General features: G+C 41.6%; 1 protein-coding gene across 1 annotated transcript in view; it reads left to right on the plus strand.

The window, feature by feature from the left end:
- LOC135548627 (delta-sarcoglycan-like) overlaps positions 1-16,354 on the plus strand; it is a 92,964-nt gene that overhangs the window by 34,300 nt on the left and 42,310 nt on the right. Inside the window, exons 3-5 of the mRNA XM_064978428.1 lie at positions 2,878-2,979; positions 9,793-9,880; positions 10,481-10,600. Of these exons, the coding sequence (XP_064834500.1) occupies positions 2,878-2,979; positions 9,793-9,880; positions 10,481-10,600 (310 nt within the window). The remainder of the gene's footprint in view (positions 1-2,877; positions 2,980-9,792; positions 9,881-10,480; positions 10,601-16,354) is intronic.

Raw genomic sequence — 16,354 nt, forward strand, 5'->3', positions numbered from 1 at the left:
ATCGTAGTGATTTCAAGGTGCCCCACACTTTCTCTCTGGAGTGAGACTGTGTGTGTGTGTGTGTGTGTGTGTGTGTGTGGGTGTGTGTGTGTGTGTGTGTGTGTGTGTGTGTGTGTGTGTGTGTGTGTGTGTGTGTGTGTGTGTGTGTGTGTGTGTGTACGCCATCTGTGTATGTGTGCACATCTGTGTGTGTTTGTGTGAGAGCATGCACTTGCATTCTCACGTCTCAAAGCGTCCTTTGTCCCAGACACTGCCCCATCACCTTGTGTCTCCTGCCCAGCCCACTATGCCTGGCACAGCTTGACAGCTTGGTTCTGTTCAGCAGGTAGGTCACCTGTACTGATGCATGTGCATTCATTAGCTAACAGGGGGCAAACAACCTCCTGACTCTCATGCAAATGTGTGCTGCTGCTGTGTCGTTGTCTCCTTTTGTCAGCGTGGCAGATAAGATCTGGTGGCTTGGTGGAGAGGACCCTTAACAGCTGTCGACAAGGAGCAGTGTTGTTTTGGCTGTGTGCTTCGCTCCTGCTGGCTCACCGCCATCCCTCAGTTACATCAAGAGATGGAATCTACATCTTAGCCAGGGACACTGTCACACACACACACTGACACAGGCAGACCGGCAGGGAGGCACCCACACAAATGCAGGCAGGCACGCATGCACACATGCTCACAGACACACACACTACACATGCAAGCTACACACAAGCCACACGCTCCATTCCACATTCTTGGGTCCACAATAAATATCAAACTCCCAGAGCAGTGACATTCGTGCCAAGATGTGTTGAGTGGAAATCAATTTACTCCTTGATGCTGCATAAACTGTGGCATGCGAGTGAAGGTTTGTTGATTCCCGACGGACCGGAGCGATGTGGAGCGAGGAGAGTAGAGGAAAATAGAGAAACAGAGAAGAGAGGAGAAGACACACCTGAGTGTACTGGTGCTCCTCTGTCAATGAGTGCCTATCTGCATTATTCATGACATGCCTCCTGCCTGTCCTCCCCAAACCACCCAGCACCATACTGTTCACTCAGAGAGAGAGGGAGTAGGGAGGAGAGAGAGAGAGAGAGAGAGAGAGAGAGAGAGAGAGAGAGAGAGAGAGAGAGAGAGAGAGAGAGAACACTGGCTGTTGCATTCCTATACCCAAATTGGTGTGTGTGTGTGTGGGAGGTAAGAGATTATGGCTATCTCACCTCGAATTGTCCAGGATATTAGGTTTTGATACCTTTCAACTATTCTGTCCAAAAACATTCCAGGAATAGTCCAGCACCGGTTTCAAACCCCCAGGGTACATTGCCAGAAAGTTTCTCAAAGATGAAAAAGTCTCCCTCTTCATAATGGTGAAGTTTCTTCCCACTGGAATGAAAAATTGGTTGATCAACATTGCTTCCACATCATTTAAAAAAAAATCCATGTGATAATGTTGAGTCAACGTGGAAAACTGATTGGATTTGAAAAAAGTAATCAACATAAGGGAACTGGCTGTTTATCACCCAAATTCTAACCTAAATCAAATGACATGGTGATATTTGTTGTTGATTTCACATTGAATTCACATTAGTTGACAACTCAACCAAATGTAAATCAAAACTAGACTTTGAAACTACATCTTTACCCAGTGGGTTGTTAGCTGTGTTACTCTCATGTTGCGCACTTTTGGGAGAGGTGCAAGGCTCACAAAATCAGTGGAATTCCTGGAATTCGAGTTTCCTACAGTACTCAGAGATCTTTGCATTTATACACAGTGTCACAGCATGTCTCAGATGCTCAAACTCTGGGGATGTGAAACTCTAAATGATGTGAGTTTCTGTAACAGAGGGAGAGATGAAGAGGATGAACAAGTGACTATATCAACTATTGTGTGTCTTCAGTGATGGTTCATATAGCTTCTGAAATGGAAGAACTGTGGGGGTAACAAGTGTATAATAATACAGCAAAAGCAGGACAGAGTGAATCCGAATCTTTGATGTAAATCAATGGCTGAATCTGATGATGAAGACAGTCACTTTCCTCCATAGTGGGATGGTGGACATACTGCAGAGTGGCAAAAATATATATATCTAGTCATCATAGGCTTTTGCCTTCTTCAAAGTGTCTATGCTACTTACATTTATCAGCTATATCATCTCATATGGTTTGCCGATCCACAGGATAGATATATACATATTCAAGCCACGTTCAGATCTCACTTTCTCACTATCTTGTCAGAATTGGAATAGAGAAGGTAGAAAGAGGTGGGCAGACGGAGAGAGGAGGGATTGTCAGAAGGTGTTTTAAAGCATTCAGATCCAGAGGGATTGCACGGGTCTTGATCTCCATTTGGTAATGCTCCTCAGAACTCAGGATCAAATATGGTGAAAAAAAAAGAGGCTTGGTTTCTCCTGATGATCGAATAGAGAGAGAACGAGAGCTCATGTCTCTTATCAGACGAGTATATCATCTTTACAGTGATCCACAATGCTTATTTATTGAACGGGGGAAGCAAAAGGTCAAAGTCAAACCTGTTGGAATCAAAGGTGCTCTGTGAACTCCTCTCTGTTCTCCAAAGCTCTGCGAATCATTGCTTGATATCCTTTAGTCTGACATGGTTCAGTAACACAGAGAAACAGATAGGGGCTTTGTAAACACTGTTCCAATATTCAGTGCTTGATATTGTGGTATTCACACCATTACTGTAGTTAGTTAATTTATGCCTATATCAATATGTTTATGTCCAATGAAGTATGGATGAGATGAATTCATGATATGTGTGCATTAGTACCAATTTTGTATTACACATTTATTATTTATGTCTTTGCTTCATCAGCAGATGGAACACCTTCAACTCATACTTAAATATTGACCATATTCTATTCCTTTTCTCTTTCTCTACAGGATGGTATGGGCAATTTAAGAATAACGGAGAAGGGCCTGAAACTGGAGGGGGACTCTGAGTTTCTTCAACCTCTATATGCTAAAGAAATTCAGTCCAGACCAGTAAGTACTGCCCCTGACACGTCCACCACTAAATAACATTTTGATTGTCATATGCTTTGTAAACAACAGGAGTTGAGTCAAAGTGAAATGATTACTTACTACCCTTCCCAAACAATGCAGAATACAATAATAATAAAAAAAACATTATAATAATATAACAAAATTATAACATGAGGAGTAAATAAACAATGAGCAATGATAGTTTGGCTCTATAGCCCCACAATGGAGGTATCGTAATACCCATAAAACCTAGCGGTCAAACTGGGAAATGGCTCCAATCGTTTTTCCACCATTTATTTTTCCCATAGGGAATTTTAGAAACACTTAAAATAAGGGCTGTGTTTCATGTAGGCATTTTGATAACTATGTAAATCTCTCTCAGACAGGGTGGCTTTTATCAATATATTCGGCTCTATTCACTCTCAGACTACAAATCCCTGCAAGATCCAGCACGTAATCTCTTGCTCACAGGTATTGTGTCAATTTAAAACTTGCACAAGACAGCTCACAGAATTGTCAATTTAAAGACATTTTGCAAATTTATTCATTACTAAATGAGTGAATCCAGAGATTCATACTTTTGCCACGATTCAGCAGTCTCGTCCAGATCATCATGGCATTTGTAGTTTTCTATGATAGCCACATTAGCAACTAATTAGCATTTCATTTTTGGAGGGTCAAAACAAGCAAATATATTGATCAAAGTCACCTGGAAAAATGATTGGAACCATTTCCTTATTTGACCGCTAGGTTTTATGTTTATTATGACTCATACTGTGGTACTCTATATACATAGGGCCGATGTGCAGGCAACAAGGAAATTGAGGTAGGTATGGGTAAAGTGTCTAGGTAACAGGATAGATAATAGACGGTAGCAGCAGCATATGTGATGAGTGTGTGTGTGTGTGTGTGTGTGTGTGTGTGTGTGTGTGTGTGTGTGTGTGTGTGTGTGTGTGTGTGTGTGTGTGTGTGTGTGTGTGTGTGTGTGTGTGTGTGTGTGTGTGTGTGTGTGTGTGTGTGTGTGTGTGTGTTGTGCTGGAGTGTCAGTGTAAGTATGTGTGGGTGGAGTCCAGTGTGTCCATAGAGTCAATGCAGATTGTCCGGGTAACTATTTGGTTAACTATTTAGCAGTTTTATGGCTTATGGGTGGCTATTCAGGAGCGTTTTGGTGCCAGACTTAGCGCTCTGGTACCGTTTGGCATGCAGTAGTACAGAGAACAGTCTATGACTTGGGTGGCTGGAGTTTTGACCATTTTTAGGGCCTTCCTCTAATACCGCCTTCTATAGAGGTCCTGGATGGCAGGGAGTTCGGCCCCAGTGATGTACTGTACTACACGCTGTAGTGCCTTACGGTCGAATGCTGATCAGTTGCCGTACCAAGCGGTGATGCAGCCAGTCAAAATGCTCTCAATGGTACAGCTGTAGAATTGTTGGAGGATCTGAGGGCCCATGTCAAATCTTTTCAGCCTCCTGAGGGGGATGAGGCATTGTTGTGCCCTCTTAACGACTATGTTGGTGGGTTTGGACAATGATAGGTCCTTAGCAATGTGGACACTGAGGAACTTAAAGCTTTGGACGCGCTCCACTACAGCCCCATTGATGTGAATGTGGGCGTGTTCGGCCCTCCATTTCCTGCATCCCACGATAACCTCTTTTGTCTTGCCCACGTTGAGGTAGAGGTTTTAGTCCTAACATCACGCACTCATGGATGAACAGGGAGTACAGGTGGGGACTAAGCATGCACCGCTACAGGGGGCCCCGTGTTGATGGTCAGCATGGCGGATGTGTTGTCACCTACCCTCACCACCTGGGGCAGCCCATCAGGAAGTACAAGATCCAGTTGCAGAGGGAGGTGGTCAGTCCCAGGGACCTTAGCTTAGTGATGACCTTGGAGGGCACTATGGTGTTGAACGCTGAGCTGTAGTCTATGAACAGCATTCTCACATAGTTGTTCCTTTTGTCCAGGTGGGAACGGGCAGTGTGGAGTGCAATAGAGATGTGTGGATGTGTTTGGGTGGGAAATGCGAATTGGAGTTGGTCAAGGGATTCTGGGATGATGGTGTTGATGTGAGCCATGACCAGCCTTTCAAAACATTGCATGGCTACGGATGTGAGTGCTACGGGGTGGTAGTCATTTAGACAGGTTACCTTGGCATTCATGGGCACAGAGATGATGTTGGTCTGCTTGAAACATGTAGGTATTACAGACTTGGTCAGGGAGAGGTTGAAAATGTCAGTAAATACACTTGCCAGATGGTCAAAACGCATCCTGTTAATCCATCTGGCCCTGAGGACTTGTGAATGTTAACCTGTTTAAAGATCTTACTCAGCGTAATCACACAGTCATCCAGAACAGCTGGTGCTCTCACGCATTGTTCATTGTTGCTGGGCTAGAATCGACCATAGAAGGCATTTAGTCTGGTAGGCTCACTTTGCTGGGAAGCTCTCGGCTGGTTTTCCCATGATGGTTTGCTAGCCCTGTCAAATCCAACAAGTGTCAGAGCCGGTGTAGTAGAATTTGATCTTAGTCCTGTATTGACACTTTGCCTGTTTGATGGTTTGTCAGAAGGCATAGAAGGATTTCTTATAAATGTCCGGATTACTCCATGGCTTCTGGTTGGGATATGTACGTACTGTCACTGTGGGAACTACAGCGTCAATGCACTTAAAGCCGGTGACTGATGTGGTAAACTCCTCAATGACATCGGATGAATCCCGGAACAATATTCCAATCTGTGTTAGTGAAATAGTCTTGTAGCTTAGCATCCTCTTCATCAGACAACTTATGTACTGAGCGCTTCACTGGAACTTCTTGTTTAAGTTTTTGCTTGTAAGCAGAGATCAGGAGGATAGAGTTATGGTCATATTTGCCAAAGGTTTACAAAAGAGGGAGAGTAGTATCAGAGAGAGGTGATGTCATAGGAGATGGAGCGATAGACATTCCCTCACCCTCTGCCTGGCAGTAATAACACCACAGAGCATGCAATGGATGGATAGTTTGATAATGTGCAGAGCCACATGCTTTATCTCATCTGTCTAGGAGAGAGAGAGAGAGAGAGAGAGAGAGAGAGAGAGAGAGAGAGAGAGAGAGAGAGAGAGAGGAATAGTAATTATCGATAGAGGTGAAAAATGGGAGAAGACAATTGTCTGATCCAAAGGAGATAAAGAGATAGAAAACCCTAAGCAAGGATCCTCTCTACTGCTTTTTCCCTCCATCTCTCTCTTGTTCCTCTCTCGCTCTCTCTCTTCTCCCTCTCCCACATAGTATACTGTATTAGGGTTGTTCCACCAATTGGGTGCCTTTTGAGAAGTGTAGCATGAAAGAAAATTCTAATAATTTACGCCACGTTCAGGTCTCACATAACACTTAATAACATTATAAACAACATTCATCTCAGGGATATTGCCATCAGAATGTATCTGATATTACATAATATGATTAGAATAAGCATTATAATAGCAATAATTGGCTTTTACAACTTCAATTTCTTCTGTACATCCATTACACTAGGCATATAGCCTATCACGTGAACAGTCCGAAGGGGAACAATTTAAAAGCCCAACATTATTTTACAGTCTTCACAAGTCATTTACATCTGCAAGGCCATAAGAGTCATGAATTAAACATGCTGGCATCCAGGATGTTTGGTATAAGGAAAGAAAAACATGCAAGGGTGAGGGCATTGCAGGAGAGGGTCATGGAGGAGCCGTGGCTGTGTCCTTTAATAGGCAAAGGAGTCGACTATGTCAGAGTAGCTGTGGAGGAACTGGAAGCGGTGGCTGGTTGGCCGGCAGGAATAGGAGGCAGGGCCAGAAGGAGGTGAAGACTGGGAAAGAAGGGGGGAGGTGAGGGTGGAGGTGGTCTGGGGAGGGGAGGGGTGTTTAGAGGCCACGGAGCGATGCTGGGGAGCTGGGGAGTTTCTTAGACCTGGAAGGGGAGTTGAAGCATCAGTTCGCATGGCATCAAGCTTACCGTATTTATATAACCTACCTAAACAAGCTCACATTCTGTTTCTCTGCAAGTGAAGTGAAGCCAGTGTGAGCACAGTAGTCAATCTGGTTTCACAAGGGTACTCTATTTTATTCAATATGGAGTGTAATCTTTAATATTTGCATGATGTGTTTGGGACATACTGACCCATTAGCTCATGGGATGCCTTCTTCGGGATCTGTTCGATAGACAGAGCTCTCACACAACCCAGCTCCTCTGTCAACTCAGTGTAGGACAACTCCAGGTTCACCCTGCACAGGAGGAACAATAGTTTATCATCTTTCAATGTTAGGGCTGCATTCCAAATGGAGCCCTATTTCCTAGACAGGGTGTCAGTGTAGACATCTTTGATAGTTATATTTTTTGGTGCCTATGTCCACAATGATTAATACTAACTGGAGTGCCACAACCTAAAACAAAGATCCATGAACGTTTTCCCTCTCATTCAGGTGCCACACAAACAAACCACTTCCTATTCTCCTTGGTATCTTTCTTGTAAACAAACCCTATGATTACTAGAGTTGGCCTCCGGTACATTAAAGTTTCGCTCTTTCTGTTCTGACAATTAGCAAATTGTTAGCTTGATATTTTATCAGACTGTGTCATATAGCTAACTCCTATGTATAGCCAACGTATATGGTAATATGTCATGACAACAATCATACAATAGGAGTTGGCAAGACATCATAAACAGATCTGGGACCTGGCTAGCCAAATGTTGATTTTCTGTGTGGGAAAAATAATGATTTATTGTTTCATTAATCCATAACACATACTCTAAAAACTTTTTGAGTCACTATAAAGGGCTGTAGGCTAACTAGAAGTATTTGACTTACAGGAAACTTCTTTGCTTGTGTCTGGATAGGTTCATCCATCACACATGGATAAGACATCACCTGATCAGGGACAGTCATAGTGGACCAAACTCAAAGTATTCCATCCTATCTAGTTAATTTAGGATTGAGTAATTTCGGTAATATAGCTAGCTAACTACCAGGAGCTAACAGTATAATCATAGAAATATATCTCTGCCAGACAGGAAAACCACGTCAGAAAACCTGATAGACTGAAGTTGGAGCATAGATAGCTTCTACTGTTGTCTAGTAGCCATATTTTACATGGTAGCTAGTGATATTCAGAGAGGATTTTGTCACATTGACACAATTACATTCATTATAGAATAAAAATCCAGTTTTATCAATTACATGTGGAAAAACACATTTGAGTCAACATTAGCTAGCAAGCCAGCAGCAGATGAAACAGAAAGTTAATTATCTTCCCTGTCTCTATCCCCGGTTTTAGTTTGCGGCTATCACTGTCCAACTGGCTAGATTTTACTAGCCAATAGTAGTGACAAACTTAGTTATGTTATCGGATCATGGCACTACACAAACTAGCTCACTTATGTTGCTAGCCAGAAAAATAAATATACATAAATTCATTCAGAAACAGAGGAAGAGGATAGCTAGTTAGAACAAACTAACATTAGCTGCTACCTCACAGCTACCACTAGCAAACGCCAAGCTGCAATTTAGTCAGGACTGTAAAATAGACTTTTCAACAAAATAATTTTGTCTTTCATGTGACAATATTTACATTGTCATAAACAATTGAAAAATGTATTACCTAAACTGATCTAACTTATTTGCATTTTGAAACTGTCAAAACAGCACTTCACATACTGACTTTTGGGTGACGTAAAAAAGAAAGTTCCCGCCCATAAAGCCCTAAACCAATTATATCTATTTGTAGCTTATGCTGTCATGTGTAAATGGCAGTTTTCAGGAATACAATTGGTGAGTGGATGGCAGTGATATTAAGGGTGAAACTATGCCTCTGAAAGGTTTTAGTGCCAAGTAAAGTAAAAGGGTTGACGATTTCATCTTAAACCAGCCATAAATCCCATTCTGTCATGTGCAACACTGCTGTCTCATCCATGGCAAGGATGTTGTTCTCCTTTATCCTCTTTTACAATCTTTGCAGTACTCACTGAAGTTCACTCGTAAACAATTCATTTAGACCCAGTGTTTATTTGCTGAAATGTGTTTCGATGCCGGGCTATTAAAAGGGACAGGCGTTTAATTTAAGTTTTATGGTATATTAAAGGGCACTTCATTTAATAAAACAGGTTTTTAAAATAAAATATGTGTGCACAATTTCTACTTACAATATCAAAGGGATGCAAAAGGCACTCATTTTGTGGAACAAACCATTAATAGGGACGAGAGGCGGCAATCAGTGTACATGAAAGCAGGTCCTAAGGATACACACTGTAGCAGGAGAAAGAGTCTGGGAGGCTAGAAATTCAATTCCATGAATCGCAGCAGATCAAGAACCATTCCTGCTTGTGCCAGTTGGGCCTAATTTACTAAAAGAACAATATGACATAACCTCTTAATTTGAATCTCATATGCTCAACTACATTGTTAAAGTGACGTATGTCTATTCAGGAATATCAATATTTTCTTTATTTCCTGTACTGCTTAGCTGAAAGGAACCTGAATAAGCATGAAGGACCATAATATTATCTCTAATATATATGAGATGCATTATCTTGCTGGCTTTAAGCGCAACACAATGGCTGCCTACTATCTTTAATTAAGAACTTGACTGAAGCATGCAAGATTACTCTGGCACGTAAGACAGATCTAGGGTTCAGACGTGATTTGCATTTCAGATTGGCTCTTGACTTGTGGGCTAATGGAAATGATCTGTAAAACATACAGTCCTAGTTACACACTCACACTGAGCACTAGGGTCACTATCTTTGGATTTGTGTTTTTGTGAACTGTATTGTTTGTTTACTTGCTTTGTCTCTGCAGGGCAGCCCACTGTTACTGCAATCCTCCAAAAATGTGTCCATCAATATCCTCAATGGGAAGAATCAGCTGGTCACACAACTTATTGCAGGTAATATCATGCAACACGATCGGAGACAGTCACACATCCATGGAGGGTTTGTCCTAATATGGACACCGTACAAAGCGATGAAAATCCATTGACATGGATGAGAGTTCTCTTTTGTTCCAAACAAACATTTCGATCCATGAACAGCTACAGACAAACACTACTCCCATGGTAAACTGCAGTGACATTTGTCTTCTGGCTGTTGATTATCGTGCAAAGATGTTGAGTGGATCAGTGAGCAATAGGAATACGGTATGCTAGAGACTCCACTCCAGACACAGCAAAGCAGAATCAATTGTTTCCATGACGTGTCAGTCGCCCTCTGCTCAGATCGCTTGTTTCTCCCCACGACATGAAACCATTTCAGGATCATCCAAGTAAAGGAGTTGTTTTTTCTCTGCTGTTTGTTTTGGTGTCGGGCTGCGTTTATTCTATATTTTGATCTGCTTTACTTTGTCTTACTCTTGAAGTATTTGATTGTCGTTATAGTTCAGTTATTGTCTCCTTGCATAAATCAAGCTGTCTTTCTTGGTTTTTCATATAGCAGCTACCTGTTAAACTAGAACTTCACTGACTTTTCCTGACACCTTTTGCTCTGTCCAGGATCCAGTGGAGTGCGTGCTCGAGGGAAGATGTTGGAGGTGAAATCTAGCACAGGGAAGCTGCTGTTCTCTGCTGATGATCAGGAGGTGGTGGTGGGAGCAGAGAGGCTACGGGTGACAGGTAGGTTACTGGATCAGACACTGCATCATACTCAAAAGTCTACTAGCAATTTATTGAACTGGACTTTTAAACTTGACTGCTCACCATCTTTAAGTGTGGTGATCTTTTGGATGTAATCATTTTTACGGTTAATTGAAATTTAGCAAGAAATAGCTGCCCTTTGACAGCTAGTCAACAATTGAATGAACAATCATCACAGACAAAATAATAATTGACAACTCACATTTAAAGAACTGTCTAACATAAATTAGACTATAAGACATAAAAGACTCTGCGTCTAAGTTTTCTATAAGGGACGATGAGTGATTCTGTATTATTTCGATTTGGAGAAATCATCCAATTTTTTTGAACAAGAGCAGATTCTGTCACTTTTATGTTGTATAATATTGTTACACTATCTGAGTAAGGTAATCAAAAATATGTAGCAAACACAAATCCAATCATTTCAATCATTCATTCACATTCATAGAAAAAGGGTGAACGTTTTCAGGTTGTTTTCCGTGCATTTGATCATCTCTGAACATCCCTCCCAAGGCAGCAATTACTCACAACCCTCATCTACATTTATCCCCCCCCCCCCCCCCCCCGGAGCTCCTCAGCCAGAGTTCATTACCCCATTCAACTCAGCTATATTTCGGTTGAATGCATTCAGTTGTGCAACTGACTAGGTTTCCCCTTTCTCTTTCCTTCCACTAAGCACAGGGATGCAGAGAGAGAGGGAGGGAGTGGTACAGAGAGAGAGCGGGAGGGGTACAGAGAGAGAGAGGGAGGAAGGAATAGAGAGAGAGAGAGGGTAGGGAAAGATAAGAAATGTAGTGATGTTTCTTCAATTACTTCATTTATCTCTGACCCTTTTTGATGGGGCTGCCAAGGGCCACAGGGTTCATCAAATGCCTTGGCAACCACAGTCGTCAGTCGAAAAGCCTTCTTAGTTCTAAATAGGCCTCTGTTGTACTAATAGTTTCTGTGCATATGTGTGGTTGGGCATGCAGGCATACAGTATGTGTTTATGCATGCGTGTGTATGTGTGTGTGCATCTATGCCTGTCTGCGTGTGCTCCAAACCATGCCAAACAACAGCTGTGTCAATCAATAAATATAGCCAATGATCTTAGGCCTGGGAAAGCTGCTGCTGACCGCTTCCCCCCCTGTCATTCCATCCATCAGACAGGATGAAGTGAGGCCAGATTCCTATAAAACTGTCACATGCCATTACCAAATGAATGCTTTTGTCCAAACCAATAAAATGCATAATTATGCTGAGCATATAACTTTAATTGGCCCAACTGAGGTCATTGTAAATCTATGATAGAGCTTTCGCTGCATTCATTAGGCATTTATTGCACTATCTACTGTAAAAACGGATCCAGGAAACCCCAGGATCCAATGGGGAATATGGGAGGTGTTTGGAATCATGCTAACTTTACAATTTGGTGCTAGCTGTGATATGAAGTAAATCAAGATCTCTAAAAAGCTAATCAACTCCCTGAAATGATTGTATTTTTTATTACACAAGAGCGACAGGTGCTGCATCCAGAGAACATAACAAGCAACTTTGGGATAAGAATACAGCCTTTGATTGATGGCAAAAGCAATCTGCGACTTAAATGTGGCTGTAAATTGGCTTTCAGAGGCAAAAATTGAGTTTAATTGTTTCATTCGTATGTGTCTCGCTTTGTAACACAAGGCTCAATCAGTGCTGCAGGGTAACACTTGATTACAGTGATCTGCAACTCTTTGAAGACGGTCTCCAAATTGAACATTGCTATATAAATCCACAGTAGGTGTAGTGTACCTGTATCCATCTGTACGCAATGAAATGAAAATATAAAGCTTGACACTTATATATTTCTGACAAGAGCACTGGAGAAAGTGAGTTTGATTGTGATCCTTGTGATGCCCCCATAAGTATGCATGGATTATTGTCCAATGAGAGACCCCTGAGAGACTGCACGGCTGTATTATGATATCAACATTGTTGTAATGCAATTCAAAGTTGAACTGTTTACTGTTGCTTTTACATAACGTTTGCAAGTTCCTCACAATGTGGATATTATTCATATATATTTTTGGTTATTAATACACCATTGTGGAGCAGAATAGGGTTATGATTTATCAGTTAGAGCAATTGTTTTCAGCTGTGTGAGTAATATTATGGTAATACTGTACCGTCACTGAATAAGCCAGAACCCCGAAGAACCATAATGGTTGTATACTGTAAACGAGACCACACACTGTGCACTCTGGAGACCTTTAATTAAGACAGAGTGAGCTGTGGCAAAATGGCAGTGTATGTTGCATGTACAGTTGAAGTCGGAATTTTACATACAATTAGGTTGGAGTCATTAAAACTGTTTTTTCAACCACTCCACAAATTTCTTGTTGACAAACTATAGTTTTGTGCATGACACAAGTCATTTTTCCAACAAATGTTTACAGACAAATTATTTCACTTATTTCACTGTATCACAATTCCAGTGGGTCAGAAGTTTACATACACTAAGTTGACTGTGCCTTTAAATAGCTTAGAAAATTCCAGAAAATGGAATTGTCATGGCTTTAGAAGCTTATGATAGGCTAATTGACATCATTTGAGTCAATTGGAGGTGTACCTGTGGATGTATTTCAAGGCCTACCTTCAAACTCATTGTGTCTTTGCTTGACATCACAGGAAAATCAAAAGAAATCAGCCAAGACCTCAAGAAACAAATTGCAGACCTCCACATGTCTGGTTCATCCTTCGGAGCAATTTCGAAATGCCTGAAGGTACCACTGTCATCTGTACAAACAATAGTACTCAAGTATAAACACCATGGGACCACGCAGCAGTCATAGCGCTCAGGAAGGAGATGCATTCTGTTTCCTATGGATGAACGTACTTTGGTGCGAAAAGTGCAAATCAATTCCAGAACAACACAAAGGACCTTGTGAAGATGCTGGAGGAAACAGGTGCACACTTTTCTATATCCACAGTAAAATGAGTCCTATATCGACATAACCTGAAAGGCTGCTCAGAAAGGAAGAAGCCACTGCTCCAAAAACCGCCATAGAAAAGCCAGACATCTTCTGACCCACTGGGAATGTGATGAAAGAAATAAAAGCTGAAATAAATAATTCTCTATACTATTATTCTGACATTTCACGTTCTTAAAATAAAGTGGTGATCCTAACTGACCTAAGACAGGGAATGTTTACTAGGATTAAATGTCGAGAATTGTGAAAAACTGAGTTCAAATGTGTTTGGCTAAGGTGTATGTAAACTTCCGACTTCAACTGTACATTCTCGTGAGCCTGCCCAGTACAGTACTGAAGTGCCACGAGCAGGCTACAGCGATCCTCCATCGTCTTCCCTTGGAAACCACACGTAATCAATTACACAGGAAAAACAATGGGAGAAAATAATGAATTAGCCTGGAATGCAAGGACACAATGGAGCCCTTCTTTGTGGTAATTCAAATCTGCTTTGAACAGGGAATTCCAGATTTTTAATGGAGCATGCTCAATAGAGTATTCCCATATTTCCCCCATCCCTCTCTATCCCCCTGTCTCTCCCATACCATAATTAGCAGGAGTCCACAGAATACTGACATTACCTGCTGCTGTTTTTTTGTTATAATTATAATTAAAGGCTCATTGATTAGCCTCAATTAGAGCCCATTGACTCACTGCAGTAGAGGCTAATTTAAATTGAATAGCACACTTAATAACCACATCAGTACACTGATGAGGGAGGAGCTCGGAAACAGATATGGTAAGAAAGGGATACTGCGAGATTCTGGCAGATGCCCTTTTTATCTCTCTGCGTACAGTAGGAAAGAAGTTAGAGGTAGTTGCGCGAGCTAATGCTAACTTGCGTTAGCACAATGGCTTGGGTACGCTAGGGTATGCAAAACTATCGCTAAATCATGTAATACTGCATGCAGACATAAAAATCACCAGGTTTTTAGAATTGCACAGATGATGTGGCAAACCCCATTTTAGATGCTACACAGGGGGATGTCAATGTGGATTGAGAAAAGCAACGTGCAGAAAGTAGTCCCATCCATTAGTGATGTGTCTGTCTCTTCACACATTAACCACATCACCCAGAGAGTAATCACTACGCCAGTCCAGATGCTTGATCTAACAGATGGGGCAAAGAATGCCAACTCCATAATATTTTTACAATCCCTAGTCCGTAATATGACACCCGTCAGAGAAAATGGGAAATGTTTAATTCATATCAGGTTTATAAGGAGAGCATGATACAGATACAGATATCACCCTGTGGCCAAACAACCATGCCTTTATTTTCTTCCTATCTGCTGTATCTATCATGATGGTATTCAGACTTTCAGCTGTGATGTGTATTACAGTGTATGACTCCTAGAGAGCCACTTGACTTGACCTTCCTCCACTCTCAGCCAGTATCTAATTACTGTATAGGGCTAGGTTCACATCCACTCATGGTGGGTGGCTACCTGGCAGTGCTGGTCCAGACTGTTGATGATGGGGTCACAACCCTAAAGCAGGTCCCCTTTGACCTGGTTAATTTGGGGTCACTGTCTTACAGTCCTGGTGCTCTAGGTGTCCACTGCTCTGTATCGATGTCCAGTAGTCCTCATGGGCTGCAGTGGTCTATAGCCTCATGCCTTGTGCTTCCCAGGGTTCAGTGCACCTTGTGTCTGCTGTAAGAAAAAAAAAGAGGGAGAGAGAAGTAGTGAGAGAGAAAGATAAAGAGAGAATAGATAGTGTATGAGAGAGAGAGAGAGAGAGAGAGAGAGAGAGAGAGAGAGAGAGAGAGAGAGAGAGAGACCTGTAACTGTGAAGTACTGTATATCCTTTCCTAGAAATAGTAAAGGAGTCATGGAAATATGACAGTAATGATAACCAAACTTTATTTATGTTTCACCTTCTGCATTACCATCAACTTTATAGCCAAGTCATTCCTGAATATGATGACATTCATCCATTTCACTTCATTCTCTTCCTCAGTTTATCCTCCTCCCTTCCTCTCTCTCTCTCTTTGTGGCTCCAGCTTTCAGTAAGAAGATCATAAAGAGCAGCAGGGTTTTACTGTGTGATGAGTGTCATACATGACAATTATTTAAGGCGTGAGAGGGTGACTACATTTCACCATTTGATCAGGTATGAATGGGGAATGTGCTTTGCACAGTGACCATTGGATTTCTGTCAGGTGACCATGCTAAGTAGATGATAAAGAATCCATAAAAGCCAGTGAGTTATGTCCTCTGCTTCTCTGCACTCTGCTTTACCCGGGCCTCTTCCTAGGGCTTGGTTTCACGGTCCACATAAAGCGAGCCCACCACAGGTCACAAAGCTAGATTAGATTGTAACCGTGAAGTCAGTACAATCTCAGGGTTTACAGCAATGAGTGTCTCTGACAAACAAGATGTGTTTGAGAGCCCAGCAGGACATTTGAAAAATCATGGAGGCATTGTTTGCCTATCAAGTCTTGTTTATACAGAGCTTCAGAAAGTATTCACACCCCTTTACATTTTCCATATTCTGTTTTGTTACAGCCTGAATTTAAAATAGATTACACTTAGATTGTGTGTCACTGAACAACACACAATACACCATAATGACAAAGTGGAATAATGTAAAAATATATATTTATATATATATATTATAATATGAAAAGCTGAAATGTCTTAAGTCAATAACAACTATTCAACCCCTTTGTTATCACAAGCCTAAATAACTTTAGGAGTAAAGATTTGCCCAACAAGTTAGATAATAAGTTGCATGGACT

Source organism: Oncorhynchus masou, chromosome 11 (assembly GCF_036934945.1).
Source record: "Oncorhynchus masou masou isolate Uvic2021 chromosome 11, UVic_Omas_1.1, whole genome shotgun sequence".
NCBI lineage: Eukaryota > Metazoa > Chordata > Actinopteri > Salmoniformes > Salmonidae > Oncorhynchus > Oncorhynchus masou.